We start from the raw sequence: 20,488 nt of genomic DNA on the forward strand, positions 1-20,488 counted from the left end.
CCCACACTTCTCTGCCATCAGCTGCTGAAGAGCTCCTAATGATGCCAGCCATCTACCTCCTGAATATCGTCATATTCGCTTGGTAGCTGACTCCCATCATCGAGAGTTCCACAAAGCACGAAGCAAGCAACATTCGAGCATCGAAGAATATATATGACTCACTCTGGGTGATAACTCCGCTTGCTCTGCTCATCCTCGGAAGTACCACCGAACTCTGCAACTCTTCCCCTCGCGGGCTCTAACTATTCTTTCTCCAAGTACTACAGTACTCATCTAGGTATTTTCCCTAGATTACTCCTCTACTCAAATCCCCTAAAGGATTCCAATCAAATATTCTCACTCATCACATACTCAAAAGCACGACGCATATCACAACAATTCCTAGGCTAAGGCATCACAAATCAGGCCACTCTAGTCCTAATATATGGAATACCTAGCCTGTCTCTAGCATGCAATAATATCTCATAAAGTGCATCATAAATATCTCATAACACAAAAGTAAGGGTATTTTGGGAAATCACCGTTCGGGCTCTGGCTGATTGTACACACTTCTCTTTCTCGTTTTCTCTTTGAACTCTTATTCGCTTTAGAAAATTATTTCTTTGAAAACTTTTCTTACTTCCTCAGTTTGAGTCCAGAATTACCCGAAGGCGCATCCGAATCCCTCAAACCAAGGCTCTTATACCAACTTGTAACACCGTAAATTTCAAGACAAAATTTTCATTTTAAATAATCATTTTATTCTTAGAACACTTGTTAAAAATCTTATTCATAATCAAATTACAAAACATAGCTCCATTTTCACTTGCATAGAAAACCAGGATCCTCCAAAATATGACTCTTGCTCTGGTGTGTACAATCAAGCCGGTGCCGTACCGTGATACTGAAAGAAACCTGAAAACAACATAACACAAAACACTGTAAGCACGAAGCTTAGTGAGTTCCCCAAAATACCACACACATAACACATATAAGCCACTTGAGGCTATAACTCTATGGGTCCGTGCACCCAAACTCTGTGAACCCTCAGGTTCTAACTCTGTGAACCTTCCGGTTCTAACTCTAGGAACCCTTCGGTTCCAACTCTGCAAACATGCACAGCATAAATCACATAGAAATAATGCAGTACAACACATAACATACATAGCATACAAATACTCTGTCACATAACTCTGGTTACCTACTCAAGGTAAAGTATAGTGAGAAGACTCACCTGGCAAGCAAAAAGCAGATATCTCCATACTCGGATCTCGAACTCGCCACCGCCTAACACGTAAGGCAAAACTCTCATGACTATAACTCTCGAGACTAGAATCAATCCTCTCAATGCACCCTCTTACGGGTAAAAGACTATTTTACCCCTCTCTTGGCCCAAAGGCCACATCGCTGACCAAACCCTAAAAGTCAACGGTCAACCCTTGGTCAAAATCAAAGTCCTCAGTCAAAGTCAACCCCTGACTGACCCTACTCGCCGATTCAACTCTATGACTCACCGAGTTTCTATAATCAGAACTTCACTCAATCCGCGACCTAACTCGCCGAGTCACTCCGAGACTCGCCGAGTCCAACAACTCTGAGTCCACTCGCACACAACTCACCGAGTCATCCCTTGACTCACCGATTCTCGACTCCACTAGGGAATATCGGGACTCTTCGACAAGACTCACCGAGTCCAAGAACAGACTCGCCGAGTCCAAGACTATCATCAACCTACTCGCCGAGTTGTTCATACAACTCGCCGAGTTCCAGGCCATCTTCATCCAACTCGTCGAGTACACCCATGTGACTTGCCGAGTACCACCAGTCTGAATCCATTCAGAAGCATTCCAGGCCATGCAATTGCTCCAAAACATAGATCTAGCCTCCTACCACTCATCCATCACGTAAAGTGGCAAACTTTACGTGAATCCAAAGAGATCTAGGCCATTTGCACATTGGGCTAGGGTTTGGGACATGAAAGCTTCACTAAACACTCCAACACAGGGACTTTCATGCTCTCTGATTCTTCTCCCTTCCAGATCTGAGGTAGCAACCTCAGATCTAACCTCTAGACTTCCCATTACATCCATAGACAAGTTCCCACAAACCCCAAAATGAAGAAACACATAATAACAGCCCAAGAACGAGATATTACCTCCAAGAGATGCCCCAAATGCAATGTAATTCGAATCCAAGCAAAGCCCCTTGCTCCAAGCCTTCAATCTCCCAAAATTCCTTCAACAATTACTTCTCCAAGCTCCAATCCACTCAACAATGGTGCTTCTCCGCGATTTAGGGTTTTCTGGGGCTCAAGGGGTGATAAGGAGGCTGGGAGGAAAACATAATGTTCTTTATATAGGGCTCAACCCCGAGAATTAGGGTTTTCTCCAATCAGCGCCTACTCGCCGAGTCCTCCTCACTGACTCGTCGAGTCGGCTACTTAGCACGCGACCCAGTCGCGACTCTACTCGCCGAGTCCATCCATGGACTCGCCGAGTCACTCTTTCACAACTTACTCTTTTAGCCCTTCAACTCTACTCTTGATATTTCGGGATGTTACATCTCTCCTCATTTTTCTTCCAATTACTCTCATTTCACCAAAGATCCAACTCCAACTTTTCCCTCAAACTTTGCTCTCCAATTCGAGATCCCAAGGCTGATCATCAAGTGTTATTCCACTCTTGGTAAGTATAATTCATCCTCCTTGTGATTATTGCACTTCATTCTACTCAAATCATTGATTGCTTACACCAACTCCATAACTATGATGCTAGATTCTCGAAAACCTTCAAGGCATCTCCAAGTGTTCTTGAGTTAAACACTTCCATTCTTCAATAATCATCTACTGAAATCACTTAAGGTGAGTTCATACCCCTACATTTTTATGTTTTCTTAAGTTTTTAGGGGGGGGAATACAAGTTAGAACACCAAGAACATAACTAAAATTTTCTAACAGCTTTCATCAGAAAAGTTGGACTCCATTCACGGACTGTTTTGGACAACTTAAACATTTTTTTCTGAAAAAATGTTTTAGGTGTAAGTAGTTCCAGTTCTTAGCTTTAAAATGACTACTTGCACATCTCCATACGATTTTTCTACAATTTATGGTGATTTTTACAAAACTGCCTATCATTTCAAACACCAATCCGGACCAGTCTGTGATTATGGACTTTTTCACCCAAGTTGGAGGTCATTAAAAATCATGATAAAAATTATGAGTAAACTAGACACATTTTGGGAACTCTCAGAATTTACGGATTTAGTTTTCAACTTCGTATGATTTTTCTATGACTTTTCAAAAACAGTGTAGAAAGGTTGAAAATTAGTTAACAGCTTATAACTTTCATAACACTTTGTATTATGTTGAGCAAAGTTCTAAATATTGAATGTGTTTCCTTGTTAGTTTATCATCATAAACTGAAACATAGTCATTCATGATAAGATTATTCATTCATTTAGAACACGTATATTAAGCTATAATGAGCATAGTTTATGGATTCATAGCATTAAGGCATTTTCATAAAAGAATTCTTATACATTACAAACGTTTTGGATAAACTATAATAGGTATAGTTTATGTATCATTTGCTTCTCAAACTTATTTACCAAAGGTTTTCAGTTTAGTTCACGTAAATCTATTAATGAATAAATTTGTGAGTCATTCCCTTCGAGTTACTTCCAAAGTAACAAAGTCAAAAAGTCCTGTAAATTGTAACCAGAGTCTCTTGTAGGGAGAACGTGATAGTTGTGTATAGATCTATATTGGGTTTGACAAACCCACACCAGAGCTGCTTGCAACAGCTAGACCGGCAGGTCTGTGGTGACAAGTGTCATTTAACGGCGACGCCTGAAGAACGTCGTATTACGAGGCCGTCTATGTCAAGTATGGTTATGATAGCTCACTTGTGGTATTAACAATCATAAGATTTACGGGTTCTAACTTTAAATTAGTGAGTTATGTCGATTTAGCTCTCAGAAATTACTTTAAGTATGGAATAATACTTGTGCGCTTTCATGTCAAAAAGGGGTTTTATGCTGATTTAAAACCACGTTCATATCATTAACTCTGGAAATCACTTGTTCATTCTCGGTCCTGGTATTTAGGATCACATAACTTTTATAAGGAAAATATTGGATTTTTCTTGGTAGCATACAACTCATTATAAAGATCGATTTTCCAACTCTTACTGTCAAAAGCTTATGAACTCACCAACCATTGTGTTGACACTTTTTCAAACTACTTGTATTCTTAGAAAATCGCTAAACAGGTAACAAAGTACTTTTGAGGATGGGACGTTGAGGCGTCAAACTTATCATATTTTGTCAACATATTGTAATTGATTTTGAAACATTTAATTCATACAATGATGTAACTCTTTCAATTATATATATGTTGGTTGTGTTTACTTTCTTCACTATTGCCATTGTTGTTATGATACTACACATGAAGTCCTCCACCCCCGGACGTTTCCGCCATCCTTGGTTTGGGGGTGTGACATTAAAACTGTTTGAAAACAAGTTGTATTAACTTAATGATTTTTTTTGAATGGATTAAAATGTTTTTAATTAGTTGGAAATTTTTTGTCGTTACAAGTTGGTATCAGAGCCTTGGTTTGAGTGAATTGGAGGAACATTCGTGTGAATCTAGGCTCAAATTAAGGAAAGGTTTTCAAAATGATTTTTAAATGGTTTTCAAAATAAGTAAAAGAGAATGCGAAGCGTACGATCATCCGGAGCCAGTAAGTAGACCCCAAAATACCATAAAGTTATTTGACATTGTGATATGTTAGAACATCATGCTAGTACTAGGCTAGGGATCTTCAGGAATTACATGATAGAATTGCCTGATTTCATGATGCCTGCTAGCCTAGGGTTTTCTTTATATGAAATTGACATCATTACTGTAGATACTTGTGTATGCATCACGGTTATACATAATTAAGATCTTATAGCCTGAGAATGTTTGATTTGGCCTTATGTTCTGTTCTTGTCTGATTGGGAGCTTAGGGTAGGATTGGATATTCGAAAGTCTATAGGGTCCAACATTATGTATGACCAGCATACGCTGGTGCTGCTGGGTTGGTGAAAGTTTCATGGATGGGTGGGTTGTGAGAGGCCGGGAGGCCAGTTATGTTACCTTTAGCGTTCCTCTAGGAGTGAGGATTGAGCGCTTGCTATGTGTGTATATGTTTAGGGCATTGTGGTGATACTTGAGACAAATATGGGTAGGTGTGGAAGGTAGTATGGGCCCGTACTACTGAAAGCACATGACCCATACGCGTATCTAGGAAGTCACAACCCCTGGGTTGTTGGTTAGAAGTTGGTTCCCGGGCTATTACGAGGAGTATCTGATGATCTTTTGGTATATTGCAGTATGGTGATTACGACACGCTTCGGGGCAGGATCCGGTTCAGGATCGGGATCAGGAGAGGGTGGTCAGGATGGATCAGCACCACCCGAGGTTATTAGTCAGATGTGGAAGGATGAGTTGGATGCTAGGATTTGTGATATCCTACATGATAAGGTTGCATCTACGTTTCGAGCGGAGTTGCCAGAGTTGTTTTGGTCGATCAAGACCGCCATGGTTGAGTACTTCGATGAGCGCTATGCAGCTCTTGCAGAGACGGATGTCGTTGCAGCCGCAGTGGCTGTAACAGCGGCAGGGGGAGGAGTCGTTCGGGGCTTTCAGTATCGGGACTTCGATAATATGAAGCCCCCTACCTTCGATGGGATTCAGGATCCGATTGTTGCTATGAGATGGTTGTCGGACGTGGAGGGATGTTTCTTCACATGTTCATGCCCTGCTGATCAGAGGGTGAGGTGTGCTCTGAACTTGCTGCGGCTCGGGGCAAAGGATTGGTGGAGGCTGACTACGAGATCATATTCTGATGCGCAATGAGCTGCAGTTACTTGGGATCAGTTCCGAGACATGTTCAATACTCATTATGTTCCGCGGGTGGAGTGGGAGAGATTGGCTCAGGAGTTTTTGGAATTGAAGCAGGATTCTGAGTCGGTGACGGAGACCACCATGATGTTTACGGAGAGGGCGATGTTTTGCCCTGAGTTTGCTTCGGAGAAGGCTCAGATGACCTGGTATTTGAGCATGCTTAAGACAGATATTTGATAGTTTGTGTCTACGCAGAGATGTGATACCTTTTTCGAGTTGCAGGAGGCGGCCAGGCGGCGCGAGTTAGAGATTGAGCTTCAGTTGAGAGAGCAGAGGCAGGCCGTGGTGCAGTCGCAACCTACGCCGAAACGGATGAGGGCCGCCGATTATCGACAGGGAGGTCAGAGGAGTCACACTTGTGGAAAGTGCGGAAAGGTACATGAATGAAGTTGTCATTCTTCTTCTGGGTGCTACAAGTGTGGCAAGGAGGGACACATAGCCAGGGATTGCAGGCAGCAGGCTCCAGCTACCGGAGTTCGACTTTGTTATCATTGTAATCAGGTGGGCCATATGAAGGCCTAGTGTCCTCTCTTGGTTGCCAGGCCAGTGCAAGCCCCAACGCCAGCCACTTTGAGACTTATTGATGGGGGCTAGGGTCGAGCAGAGCCTCCGAAGGCTCTAGGGCGTGCTTATCAGCTTGTGACCGAGGAGATCGGGACAACACCAGAGGTGACAACCAGTATGTTTTCTATTTTATCTTGTTCATGTTGTGATTATGAGTTGTTGTTTCATGCACGAGTTATTAAAGTGTGATATATGTTAGTGAAGAGTTAGTATTGAGAATTTACAGAGAGGTAGTATTTGGGGATGTGTTCAAGAAAAAGGAAAGGTCATGATTCAAGATTCAAAATCGTCAGCAGAAACTCGGATTCCTTGTAAGTCGATGTTTTAGTTTCGGTCGATTGAGCAGCATGCTAGCTTGCCGCCGGTAGATAGTGGTTATTGCTCTAAGTGGGGGGAGAATTAGAAATTCTCGCATTGTTTTAAAGGATGTTGACTGACACAATTTTGGATATCGGTTCGAGAGTGGTACGATGGGGAGGTCCAATTTTGATAAGGACACTATGTGTATTATGGATTTTGAGCGAATATCGAGGATGTTGCTAGGCGATAGCAACCGGTGGGGATTACTCCCAAGTTTTGGAATGATGAGGGATATGCAAAGGACTATGCATGGATTGATGATTATGCAGTTAGTCCTGGGTATGTATGCGTGTTATAAGATAGCGATGTGCTCCATCAGTGGGTGATGTAGAGTGAGGATATGTCTCTACGACAAGGAATGACGATGCGAAGTTATGGTTTAATTCTTCTCGAAAGAGGAGAAGGTTAGTAGCTCCATATTTGGAGGTATGGACAAAGGAGCTAGAGATGGCGGAGTTGATAGACTCAGGAGCAGTCTAGACCGGTGTTGAGGACCATGTGAGGATGTATAAGTAGAAGGTTGTGGATCTAGAGATCGCGATAATAGTATTCTCTGTCGTGGTACGTTTGGAGTAGACGTGATGACGAGATTTGGGTGAGTTGCACTCGGTGGAGTCGAATCAGAGTAGTTTTGAGGAAGCTGAAAGGTTGGATCCTTAGGCTTCAAGTGTGATTGTAGATCTTGAGGTATGTGTGCAGTGGTATGCAGATCTAGGGTATTCCATCATGAGGATGATCGGACCCTACGTTTGATTGGACCTGATGTGTTTGGTATTCCAACCCGAGTGTTGACTGGGCCAAACATGTGTAGGTATGTGAGGGTATTCCATCCTAGGGATGAGCGGACCTGTCGTAGGCATGCCTGGTATTCTAGCCCGAGGCTGATTGGACCAGGTGTGAGTGTTGGTTTCTGTAAGGGTACCGTTGTATGCACGTTTGGGTATGAGTTGAAAGAGAGCAAGTGTAGTCGACAGCAGGATAGGACCCATGGTTTTGTTTCGGGTCGGAAGCTTAGGTTCCCAGCGTTGAGTGGCCCTTTTAATAGTAATGGGAAGAGGGCAGGTGATGGTTAGTTTGGGCGGCCTGTCAGGGAGACAGATCCAATCTAACTTTCTAAGTAAAGAGCATTCCGGGGATGTAGATAATTGATACTGCATGTGAATGAGTAAGTATATCTTCAAGTTGGAGCTCCAGTGGGATTAGCCTCCCTCGGTGGTCGTCACGCTTTAGGGGCGTGAATGTGCCTTTCAGGATTTTGGGTAGCCAGAGTTGGCAATTTGCGATTTTGAGGGCGAAATCATATTTAAGTGGGGGAGAATTGTAACGCCTCGTTCTAAAAGTAATTATTTATGGATTCCCAAGATCAAGAGTAACGGTGTTTCGGTCTTTTAGGGGCAATGGGTTTTCATTCAAGAAGGTTTCAGACCAAGGTATGTTAATAGAAGTGTAGGGCTTCTCGCCACCTTTCTGTGGACATAAAGTTCATCGGGAACGGATCCAGAATGAAGGAGTTATGATACTTTGAAGATATTGGTAACTATGACCCTTATGGAGAAAAATTGATGAGAAAGGGGCATGCATGCTTTTGGGACGCGCGTGGCTACGCCCATCGTAGTGAGTATTTGGATCGCGGGGTGTGAGGCGTACGCCCAGCGTACGTGAAGGTACGCCCAACATACGCTAAAGTTCATTAAACCCTAATTTGGGTTGAGCCACTATATATAGAACATAATGGCTTCAAACCTACCCCCATATCAGCCTCCCTAACCTCAGAAGAAACCCTAAAACGTTCCAACCTTCATTTTTAGAGATATTGGCCTTGAAAAGCTCATTTTGGCGGTTTTTAGCTTGGAAGAGAAAGGAAGAAGATTGGGAAGGAGGAACCTTGGAAGCTAGAGCTTATAGATCTGGGACAAGTGTTTCATTTCGGACCTCTTCAAGGTAAAAAGCTTTGAGCTTGATGAATAATCTCTTAGATCTTTCTTGGTACAATTTTATGGACTTTTTGGTCCCAAGAATGCATCTTTATGACTCTAGCACGTTTCTAAGTCCAGGGTTGCCACCCTTAGTATCATATGAGTCCCTTATGCTGTAAAGTTTCAACCTTTAGGACTCATTTGTGATCATGCATGAGATCTAGCCACCTTTATGGAAGTATGATGTTATTATTTCAAGTGTGGGTTCATTTGGTGGGTTGCAAGCCACCAAGTAGCCGACTTTATAGCTTAATACATATTAATGGACTTGGATCTGTGATTATAGCACCTGGATTGGAGTGTTAAGCACTTAATAAGGAAATGACTTAGCAGAGCACTATGTTAAGCGTACGTGCAGGTACGCCCCACATACCATCATCGAGCCTGTACATTAAGCGTACATTGAATTACGCACTGCGTAACCCTGTCTGTTGGATCATGAGTTTTGGGCCGTGGTTTGGGGCATGTTTGGGTATTTGGGCCTTAGTGGGCCAAGGAATATAATTTGGGCTTAGGGTGAGGCCCATTAAGGGATTGGGCCCAATGTAGCAAATTGGGCCATTAGTGGGTCACTAATGGGCTTGAGAAGCTTTTCTAGTGTTGGGCTTTTCATGTTGTGCTTTTGGACCTTAGTCATGGACTAGATTGGGTTAAGGGTAAAATGGTCAATTTACCCTTAGAAGGATATTGTTTTGGGGCTAAGTGTTTTTGTGGCATTGATAGTTCGAGGCGCTGGAGGAGCAGCGGTGCGGGGATTGTCAAATAGCAGTCAGAAGGGTACCAGCAGTGTTTCAGCAGTTCAAGGTGAGTTGTCCTCACTATACCAAGGGTCTAAGGCACCAAGGCTGACCCTTTGAATTGTTATTTGAGTAATTGTTGTTGTGATGTGTCAGTATGGTATTCTGCTAGAATGGGCGATTATATGCTAGTATGGTTGGTTAGATTGGCATCATGCTAGACTGGATGTCGTTATGCTTAGTGACCTGTAGCTGGTCGGACTGTCTGTGTACTAGTAAGAGATTACATGTGATATGTGTGCATGTTTGAATAACTATAGAGGGTATTCCATCCCGGTAGGATGATAGGGCCCTACTATGTTGTTTCAGTAGACTGTTATGTGATTATTTGATAGATGCACATGTTTGATAGTATTTGGGCATTCCAACCCGATGGTTGTGAGCCAGGAGTATTCCATCTCGGTAGGATGACTAGACTCGTAGTATGTTGGCATTCCAACCCGATGGTTGTGGGCCTGGGGTATTCCATCCCGAAGGATGATTGGACCCATAGTAGTTATTGTATGTATAAGTGTGGGCATTCCAACCCGATGGTTGTGGGCCGAGAGTATTCCATCCTAAGGATGATTGGACTCATAGTATGTTGGCATTCCAACCCGATGGTTGAGGGCCTAGGGTATTCCAACCCGACGGTTGATTGGACCCATAGTATGTTGTTTATTGATGTATGTGTATGGTTATGTGTGTATGGGTATTTTGGGGGAACTCACTAAGCTTTCGAGCTTACGGTTTCAATTTATTGTTTCAGGTACATTAGGTGATCGTGGCAAGGCAAAAGCGTGATCGTACCGCTCCTCATATTTCATGATTTTGTGATGTGGTTCTGGGGATACTCTGATGTTTAAAACTGTTTGAAAACAAGTTGTATTAACTTAATGATTTTGTTTTGAATGGATTAAAATGTTTTAAATTAGTTGGAAATTTTTTGTCGTTACATTGGTGGTGGTGGTGACAGTGACATTATCGGTGGTGATGGCGGCGACATCAGTGGTAGGTGGCGGCGGCGGTATCGGTGGTAGGTGGTGGTAGCGGTGGGTGGTGGTGAGTGGTGGTGGGTAGTGGTGGCGGTGGTGGGTGATGGTGGTAGAGGTTATGTTGTGAAATAAAACAAGAGTAATAAGGTAAAATGTTACTTTCCTTCCTAGAAGGGAATTAATTCCATCATCTTCTTGAAGGAAATTGTTTTCCCTTATTTGATGAAAAGCTTTCTTATTCAGGATTTAAATTTCATCATAAAAGCTTATTTGATGAAAAGTTTTCTTAGTTAGGATTTAAATTTCATCATAAAAGCTGAACCAAACACTGGAATATGTTGAAATTGGAATTCTTTTCCCTCGAATTCCATTCCATTCGAGCGAACCAAACGGATCCTTAGATATTATAACACTATATTGTGTAAACATATTTATATGTTTTTAATAAAAACAACAATGTATTTATATTTTTTACCCGTAGAAACATATTACTTAATCGATAATTGAATACAAGTCGTCAAAATGAAACTAATCGTTGCCGCTGCAACGCATACATTTTACTAGTGTGTTATATATATATATATATATATATATATATATATATATATATATATATATATATATATATATATATATATATATATATATAAGATTTGTGTGAGATCCTCCACCCAAAGAAAAGGCAATTCACTCCCTATGAAAAAAGAACCCTCGTGTTAGGAAAAAAGAACCAACGCCTGCCTTTGTGATTGAGTTGAAATGGACTTTATTTAAATTGTCTTAGTCCAAAAAATGGTGGTTCAGACTATCTGTTTTAAAAATGTAATACTTGCATTTGCGGTTTGGTTTCTATCAAAAACAATATTGAACCGCACCATGTATACCCAAAACTCACACCAACAATTTTTGCTTGTTATTCTCAAACATTTCTTTTATCTTCCTATCATTAACATTAAAGCTTGATTACGTCTCAAGAAATTTTTGCACTTAGTTCCTATCAATGTTCGTGTACCTCTTTCATCATAATGATAATCGGCAATCAATCTTTGACTCCAGTCCCTTTACGCATATTTATAGAAATATGTCAGTTCTTGATTATATGCAATAATGATGCCTTTTTTTTAAAACAAAACAATTTGTAACCAAATTGTGAGTCATGTTCTTGATTATATGCATAACCAAATTGTACAATAATGGAGTACCATTTAGAATTTGGGGTGTACCGAGTCAATGTGACAGACTTGGAAGCTGCAAAAGGAGACATAATGGTTTGATCAGAGTAACAAGGAGTGAATTCCAAAAAAAAAGGTTCCATCTTTTTGTATTTGTAGAGCCTGTCACAGCTAGAGAAGAACGAGACAGAATGGTTTGCGATAATGAATGTTGCAGATGAAGATCCTAAGCTAGTGAAGGAGACGAAATAGAGGAGCTTCGGATTGTGAATGTGTGAAAGAAGCAGGTTCTCAAGAACATTGGAGATGAAGCGGCCAATGATCTTGGGTGCAAGTTTTATTTGGTGAATGCCAATTTCCTATTGATGTCCGCGACATGCATTTGTTGTTGCTTCTCCTAAGCTTTTTTTTTTATGTTAAAACACAGATTAGTGACCATGGAAGGTGGAAGGCAGAGAACCACGGAAGCGAACGTTGGGAGAAGAAAGAGGAGGTTGTCGGTCGTATGCGAGGTCTTGGAACCGCCCAAAAACGCCAAATAGCTAACTAACACGGTCGTCATTGCAAGGGCGGAACACAAGAGTTACAACTAACAGCGCCGAAACGAAAACTTCAAAACAAGCTTAAAGAAACGCTACATAATATTTTTGGGTCGATTCTCAATAATAATAATACACAGACTATAATTAGGGGTATCTCAAACAAACTTTTACCGGTTTTTCATAATCTTAAGAAAAACATGTATATATTCTTTAAACTAGGTAAAAAAACATATTGTTTTATATGTTAAAATACTATATACATGTTAGGATAAAACAAACAACATGAAATATCAACGGAAAAGGGACCAAAATGCACCAAAACAGTAGATACATGAAGTAGAATCATAAAGGTTTAAACTTTATTACTTACAAAGGTTGAGAAGATTACTAGAAGGCTGAAACTTATATGGATCTTGCTTCTCTTGCACCAAAAGAATATTCTTCTTCTTCAAGTAGCACACTAAAGCCCAAGAATCCATGGAAAGAGGCTAGGGTTTCAAGCTCTACGGTTCCTAGAGGATGGAGGTTGATAAGAGAGAAAACACTAGAAGTTAGTCCTCTAAATAAGGTCCCAAACCCAAGACCTAGGCTTTTGATTTGTGGCGGCGCTGCGCTGCGGTCCACTTAATGGCCGCAGCGCTGCGGTCCAACTATCACGCACCACAAGCATTGCGTCACGAAGTCACCTTCATACCAAAACCTTCTTTCCTTTTTCCCCTTAAATAATCAATAAATAACATACTCGAAACTAGGCGTTACAAACATCTTCCTGGTGTCTGTCTATAGGAAAAAATCCCTCACAAAGCTTCCTACAATTACATGAAGGAAAAAAATAACTCGTTTTTTTTTATATTCGGTTCAAGATCCAATTCGGTATCAGTTACCAAAATAAAGTCCAACACTATAGCTACCTCCTTTAAATCTCCAATGACGTTCCCATCATCAAGATACTATGCATGAAGAAGAAGTTTGCTATTATCTCTAAATTTTTGCACAAATGGGTGAAATATAAAAAATCATAAACTACACCATCGAGCGGCTAATGTCAACCCATCCCAAGGCCCACGTGGGAGGTTAATCGTGGAATATAGTGATATTTTAGGAATGCCAAGGTTTGAACCCCGAACATCCCCTACGAAATTCTACAATAGTGAAAATAAATGGTTCCAAATCGCCGCCTTGTTGAACCCAAATGATGGACCAAATATGTTGATCTATCTACCAAATTAAGGGAATTTGGGAAATATATTGTAACCATTGCAAGAAACCCATCAACATAGCGTTCACTAAACACCCTTTTGACAATATTTAATACGACCTTAACACCACCCGATACGTCGACCCCAGAAAAAATCATTAAGGCATTTTGTCATTTCTTTAGCACCACCCGATACAAGCTTGGAAATCAAATGCATGTATATAATACCAAGTATAATAGGTCAGGTTCCATTGTTGGGATTTAAAAGCAACATAAGAGGAGCAGGCACAACCAATTCTTCCAAACTCGACGAACATCTTTCTCTAGCTACAAATTAATCATTGTTGTGATAGCACGTAAGAGATCTCTGGCTACATCGAACCCATATCCACATAGAGAATCCAAAAAAAGTTGTGCCCTAAAGTCGTCCCTCCCACAACGAAGTTCCTTTAGGAAACAATTTAATGCAACCAAGAACATTGTCATTCTCCACTACAAGCTGAGGCTCATAAAATGTGTTCAACATGGATGGGGTGGCTTGTATGAATTTTTAGCCTCCAAATCCTTTATGGTATCATTGCCTGACATTGGTATGCCCACTGTTCTCTCCTCTTGAATGTGGTATCCTTCTTGGTTCAATGATCTCAATTTAGTATTGTCAAACAAATTTTTAACTAGCATGTCAATACCGTCCTCTTTCCCCCATGTAGCCAATGAGTTTAGGATACAATATTATCGGGTTTTAAAAGCAACGTAAGATGAGCAGACACAACAAATTCTTCCAAACTCGACAAACATCTTTTCCTAGCTACAAATTAATCATTGTTGTGATTGCACGTAAGAGATCTGTGGCTACATCAGACCCCTCTCCACATAGAGAATCCAAAAAATGTTGTGCCCTAAACTCATCCCTCCCACAACGAAGTTCCTTTAGGAAACAATTTAATGCAACCAAGGACACTATCATTCTCCATTACAAGCGGAGGCACAGAAAATGTGCTCAACATGTATGGGGTGGCTTGTATGAATTTTTAGCCTCCAAAGCCTTTATGGTATCACCATCGTCAGGGGCGGAACACGAGCGGTATAATTAAAGGGGCCGAAACTAAAACATCATAAAATCCGTACAATTCTGTAATTAGCTAAGAAAATGACAAAGTAATTATTTTGACCTTAGTAAAATGTTTCACAAAAAAGTTAATTATACTTACTAACAAGCAATAATAAGGGATGATGAATATGTTAGACGTCTTCAGTATTCTTCAATATTCAATATAGTTCTGTCTCTCTCTCTCTCTCTCTCTCTCTCTCTATATATATATATATATATATATATATATATATATATTAAAGATATGAAGCTTAGGAATAGTAAACTGGACATTTTTTTGGCAGAATGGTCCCTGCACTTTGCTCCTCATTCTTTACCTATTTTGACATTTTTGGTCCTTTCAATCAATATTTTTACACTTTTTAGGAACCTTTTAATATTTAAAGTTTGACCACAAAACTTTAACGGTTTGACAACTTTGATCCATTTTCTAAAAATTTGCTAATTTCTACCCCTTTAATTCTTTAACCGTTTTGAAACTTCTGATTCTTGCAGTCAAAACTTTTTCATTTTTTCATAAAACGGTCTGGGGCAAACTCCGGGCTTTTCATCATTGCACTTTCTACGTCTGTCATATTTATTGATTCGGACCTTTCTAGTTAATAAGTTACTACAATAACAAGTAAATTTTTTCTCGATAAGACAAATAAACAAGAAAATAATAAATATTTAAAAGTTGGCAGGAGACTTTTTACCTTTTCAGAATTCACAGTTTTCTTTTTCTTATCTCCCATCTCTCTTAATCACTAGTGAGAGAAAATAAAGAAATAGATAAAAATAATTATCGGTGAGAGAAAGAGTGCACACACAAGTTTAAAAAGGAGATTGAGAGACTGCACGGAGGTCACCGGTCGGAGATGGTGAGCAGGACGGAAAAGGGCGGACCACATATAGAGAGACTACACGGAAGTGAACAACAAGGGCGAAGAACAAAGAGAGTGTGCATGGAGGTCACTAGTTCAGTGAACAAAGGAGGTGAGCACTTAGTCGTCGAAGGCATCCACTGGTTCCGGTGGGAGAGATAACTTTTTAGAGTTTTGTATTTCTACAAGATTACATGAATAAATTGTACATTAGATTTTTATAGAACTCAATATCCTATATTTTTACTAGGATTGCTCTTGATTCTTTCTATAATTCATGAATTTTTGTTAGTTATTGATTTAGTTCCTAATTTATTTGATTTTCTTGGATGCATTTTATGTACCTCAGGGGCCATGAGATTGATTTTTTTTTTTAATTTTTGGATTTAATTACATGTATATAACTTGTATAGTGACATTAGTAAGGCAAAAAGCGGGGTGAACATGGCCCCTCCTGGCCCAGGATCCGCCACTAACAATCGTATGGAGCAACTCCAAGGAGCATAACACTTTCACTAATGTTTTAAAATGTCCACCTACAATCTTATATAGACATTGCCTGAGGTTGTTATGCCGAGTGTTCTCTCCTCTTGAATGTGGTATCCTTTTTGGTCCAAAGATCTTAATCTAGTATTGTCGAACAAACTTTTAACTAGAATGTCAATACCGTCCTTTTTCCCCATGTAGCCAATGAGTTTAGGATATAATAATGTTGCAATAACTTCTCATTCTCATATCTATTTTCTTGTCTATTCTTGGTCCCGGACTTGAACACCTACAAAGTGCACCACCATGGAAGGAGAAAAAAGTAACAATCTAACTCACGCTTCAATGGACCAGAAGGAATAACCATCTTGTAAAGAATTGTTTTCAACGTCTTAGAGAAGCCATACGTTTATTTAAAAAGACAAAACTGCAATAATGGTCCTTATGATATGCATTTTTTCTAAAAAATGGTCCAAACCATTAAAGTTTTGAATTGGTAGTCCTTTTGAACATGTTTGTATGAGGATTATATCCCTTCAAAAATTGAAATGACTAAATTGTCATTATAATTTGTATTTTCCGTTTTGTTTAATTCTCTCTCTCTCTCTCTCTCTCTCTCTCTCTCTCTCTATATATATATATATATATATATATATATATATATATATATAAAGAGAGCTCTCTCTCTCTCTCTCTCTCTCTCTCTCTCCACAACTATTTGATTCCAGCCACACATAAACCTACGAAAAGAAACACAAACAACACCAACTCTATTGTTTCCGTCATCTTCTCCGTGCCACCATCCTTTTCTACCGTTCACAATCATCCTCCTATGCCATATCCTCCATCATATATCCATCTCCATACCCAAGTACGATCCATGGAAGGATATCCATAAGCCTCTTGCTCACAACCTTTACTCCGAAATGAGCAGGATTTAGTCTCAACTAAAATTTGACTTGTTTCTCTGCTACTTTAGGATCCACCCTCCACTGTCTATAATCTTCATCTGAATCAACCATCTCGCCGAAATGCTGTAGATATTCTAAAATCTTGCAGCCTCTAATTCCTTTCTTCTTGTTGACAACTTGCAGGTTTGATTTTTCGAAATTGTCAACTCAAAATTCGATTATTAGCTTTGGGTCATGGTAAGTTTGATTTTGAAACTTCAAAAACCAAACCATCGATTCGTTCCCTAACTCAGAAATTGGTTTATGATATGGGATAGTAATTGATGTATAAAAATGGTGGGGCTCCTTGTATAGGAAATGTGTGCACATGTCTTATCTTTATTTAATATTCCCTCCGTCCCAAAATTATAGTTCATATTTTCTTTTAGGTTTGTCCCAAAATAATAGTCCGTTTCTAAAAATAAATAACGTTTTTACCAAAATACTTTTTCATTATTACTTAACCAACTAAACATTTAATGTAACATTAATGCAAAATAATGATAAAAGTGTCATTTTATTAAATAAAGTTACCGGTAATTAATGCTTCCTTAATCTGTGTGTTTTTTGTCTGTTGACAATAATTTTGGGACGGAAGGAATATAAACAATAAAAATAGAAAATAAATATTATAAGGGCCATTTAGTAATTTCAACTTTCATAGGAATCAAAACAACATACAAATATAAACATAAACATGCTCAAAAAACCATCAATCCAAAACTTTCATGGTTTGGACCATTTTCCAGAAAAAATACATAATACGGTGACCAAAAATTTTTGTGGTTTTTTTCATTTAAAAATGTACTTTTAAATAGAGGCAAATACATCTTGAATAATCATTATTTTAAAGGGAATATCAGATGTCCAATATATCAAAGTCAAGTGATTCAAAACAATATAGGCGAACGAGATTCTGTAAACAAAAATCATGAGTTTGTTTCATTTGTGGTCAAACATGACAAAGAATGTTTTTATTTCCGGATATATCTTGAACACAATTTCCATAAGTTGAATAAAATTCAAGCACAAAACAATTGATTTCTGGAAAAAAAAAATTATTTTAAATATGTGAAATCAAATTTAGTCTATAAACATAGATACAACTCATGAAAGACCTCATTTTTTGCCTTAGTTCTTAACTACTCAAAGATTCAAGAACAACAAGAGGATCTGCTTTGATTTTGCTTTGATCCATCATCGTCACCCCTGTTATCAAGAGTTACCCTATTCATGGACAATTCAGATTTATACGATTCAGAATTCAATACTTTCCTGCTAACATTGTTGTAGATCTCTTTAATCACCAACTCGAAAGCTGTTTTCACGTTGGTTGAATCAAGTGCAGATGTTTCCATGAAGAACAACCCTTCGTTTTCTGCAAGTTTTTTCCCATCTTCAACGCTTACAGCTCGAATATTCCCCAAATCACATTTATTCCCAACCAACATCCTCACCACTGTTGTATCCGAATGAGCTGCATACAATTTCAACCGGATCTAATAAAATGAGATTCTTCTGAAACAGATAATCGAAAATTAACAAATTTTAGTAAAATACGAAATTCTAACGCACTTTTGAGTTCTTCAAGCCATCTGGTGACGCTATCGAAAGTAGTGCTACGGGAGATATCGTAAACGATGAGCGCACCGACAGCACCGCGGTAGTAAGCGGAGGTGACGGCGCGGAAGCGTTCTTGACCGGCGGTGTCCCAAATCTGAGCCTTAACCTCCTTGCCGTCGATCTCCATGGTTTGAGTTTGAAATTCGACTCCGATGGTGGATTTAGAATGCATGTTGAATTCATTCTTGGAGTATCTGGAGAGCAGATTTGATTTGCCGACAGCTGAATCTCCGATTATCACTACTTTGAACAGATACTCCTCTCCTTCATCGTCCGATGAGTCCATTTTTTGAGAAAATAAGTAGAATCTGAGTGGAATCTGTAGTTGATAATGATCGAAGAGGTGAATTTTGGTTTGATTTGGGAGAAAAAGACGAAGACGAAGAAGAAGAAGAAAAAAGGTAAAAAGGTGTCAGAGACAGGGGTGCGTTTGTGGACCTTTTTGTTAGCGATTGACACCAAGTCAATTCCTACGCGCTCACATATTTTGCGTGCTATATCACATTGACAAAGTTAAATTTAGGATGTTTCATATATTTGGTAAATTGATTTGTTTGGATTATATCTTAAATTAATTTAGGGAAAATTACTAACAAAGTTTATAAAATGTTTAAAAAATATATTATTTATATATAGAATACCAATGAAATATATGTGTTCAAATAAAATATTTATGATAACTAATTATTTCAGGTAAATGAAAAAATGACTTAAAAATATAACAGAGTTTCCAAAATTTTAAAAAATACAATTGTTTTTTTAGTATAAAAAATATCATTGAAATATACCATTTGTATACATAATACCAACAAAGTACATACATTTAGTACAAAAAAATATTATTGAAGTTTTGAAAATATTCAAAAAATATCATTGTTTTTTAAAGCATTTTTTGTTAACTTTGTTGTTGTCGGATTATATAGAATACAATCAATGGAGATCATGCACCCTCAAACCAGTTCACAACAATTGTGCACGCTCTTTTATTCCCCCACTCAATTGGTTTGTGTCTAGATATAATCATAGAAAAACAGATAACTAAGAATCAATCAATTAGGATGCAAATCGTTCAAGCGTTCCAACACATATTCTTCCCCTCTATACTTTGACCACAAATCGTTATCAACTTAGCCACATAAATTCGAGTGTTCCTGGCCATTCATCGCTTAATGGTCATGGAGAATTAAATACAATTCCTACCCTTTGCATCCACATTTAGGAATTCTCATGACATAATGTCATACTCGCTTCTCTCGTTAACCAATTATGAAACATCATCCTCCGACAACTTTTGTAGTGTCGGAAAATCTGCAACCGTTCCTATGTCTAGTATTTTGTCTCTCTTGTGCTGCAACACTAATGAGCGGCTAAACCTGATGTATAATATGTGTATATATATAACGTATATACATTTTAGTTTTGAGGCATATAACATGATTTGAAAGCAAGAACGTTTAACTAATGTTATTATCCACTTACTTCTCATGTTACCGTAAGAACGATCGAGTGGGGGAATAAAAGAGAGTGCACAACTATTGTGAAATGATATGACGGTGAATAATCTCTGGTGATGACTGTGTTCTACATAATCCGACAAAAACGAAGTTAACAAAAAGCGTCATGAAAAAAATGGTATTTTTTATACATGTTGGAAACTTCAATGATATTTTTTGTATTAAATGTGTGTACTTTGTTAGTATTTTTTTTTACAAATGACATATTTCAATGATATTTTTATTACTAAAAAAACATAGATATTTCTTGAACATTTTGGAAACTTCGTTACATTTTTAAGTCGTTTTTCCGTTTGCCTGAAATAACCGGTTACCACACATTTTTATTTGAACACATATGTATTCCGTTGATATCATGTATACAAATAATATATTTTAATGATATTTTTTGTATTGAAAAAACAATACCATTAGTTGATAGTTTTCAATTTA

General features: G+C 38.8%; 1 protein-coding gene across 1 annotated transcript; it reads right to left on the reverse strand.

The window, feature by feature from the left end:
* Positions 1–17,960: 17,960 nt before the first annotated feature.
* Positions 17,961–18,966, reverse strand: LOC145086702 (ras-related protein RABA5e-like). The gene is made up of 2 exons (XM_079024533.1): positions 18,495–18,966; positions 17,961–18,396 (listed from the first exon to the last, which is right to left on the reverse strand). Exons 1-2 carry the CDS (start codon positions 18,826–18,828, stop codon positions 18,074–18,076), a joined length of 657 nt encoding a protein of 218 aa, XP_078880659.1. The 5' UTR covers positions 18,829–18,966; the 3' UTR covers positions 17,961–18,073.
* Positions 18,967–20,488: the final 1,522 nt, after the last annotated feature.

This window comes from Lactuca serriola, chromosome 2 (genome assembly GCF_051521515.1).
Source record: "Lactuca serriola cultivar US96UC23 chromosome 2, Lser_US96UC23_V15, whole genome shotgun sequence".
Classification (NCBI taxonomy): Eukaryota; Viridiplantae; Streptophyta; class Magnoliopsida; order Asterales; family Asteraceae; genus Lactuca; species Lactuca serriola.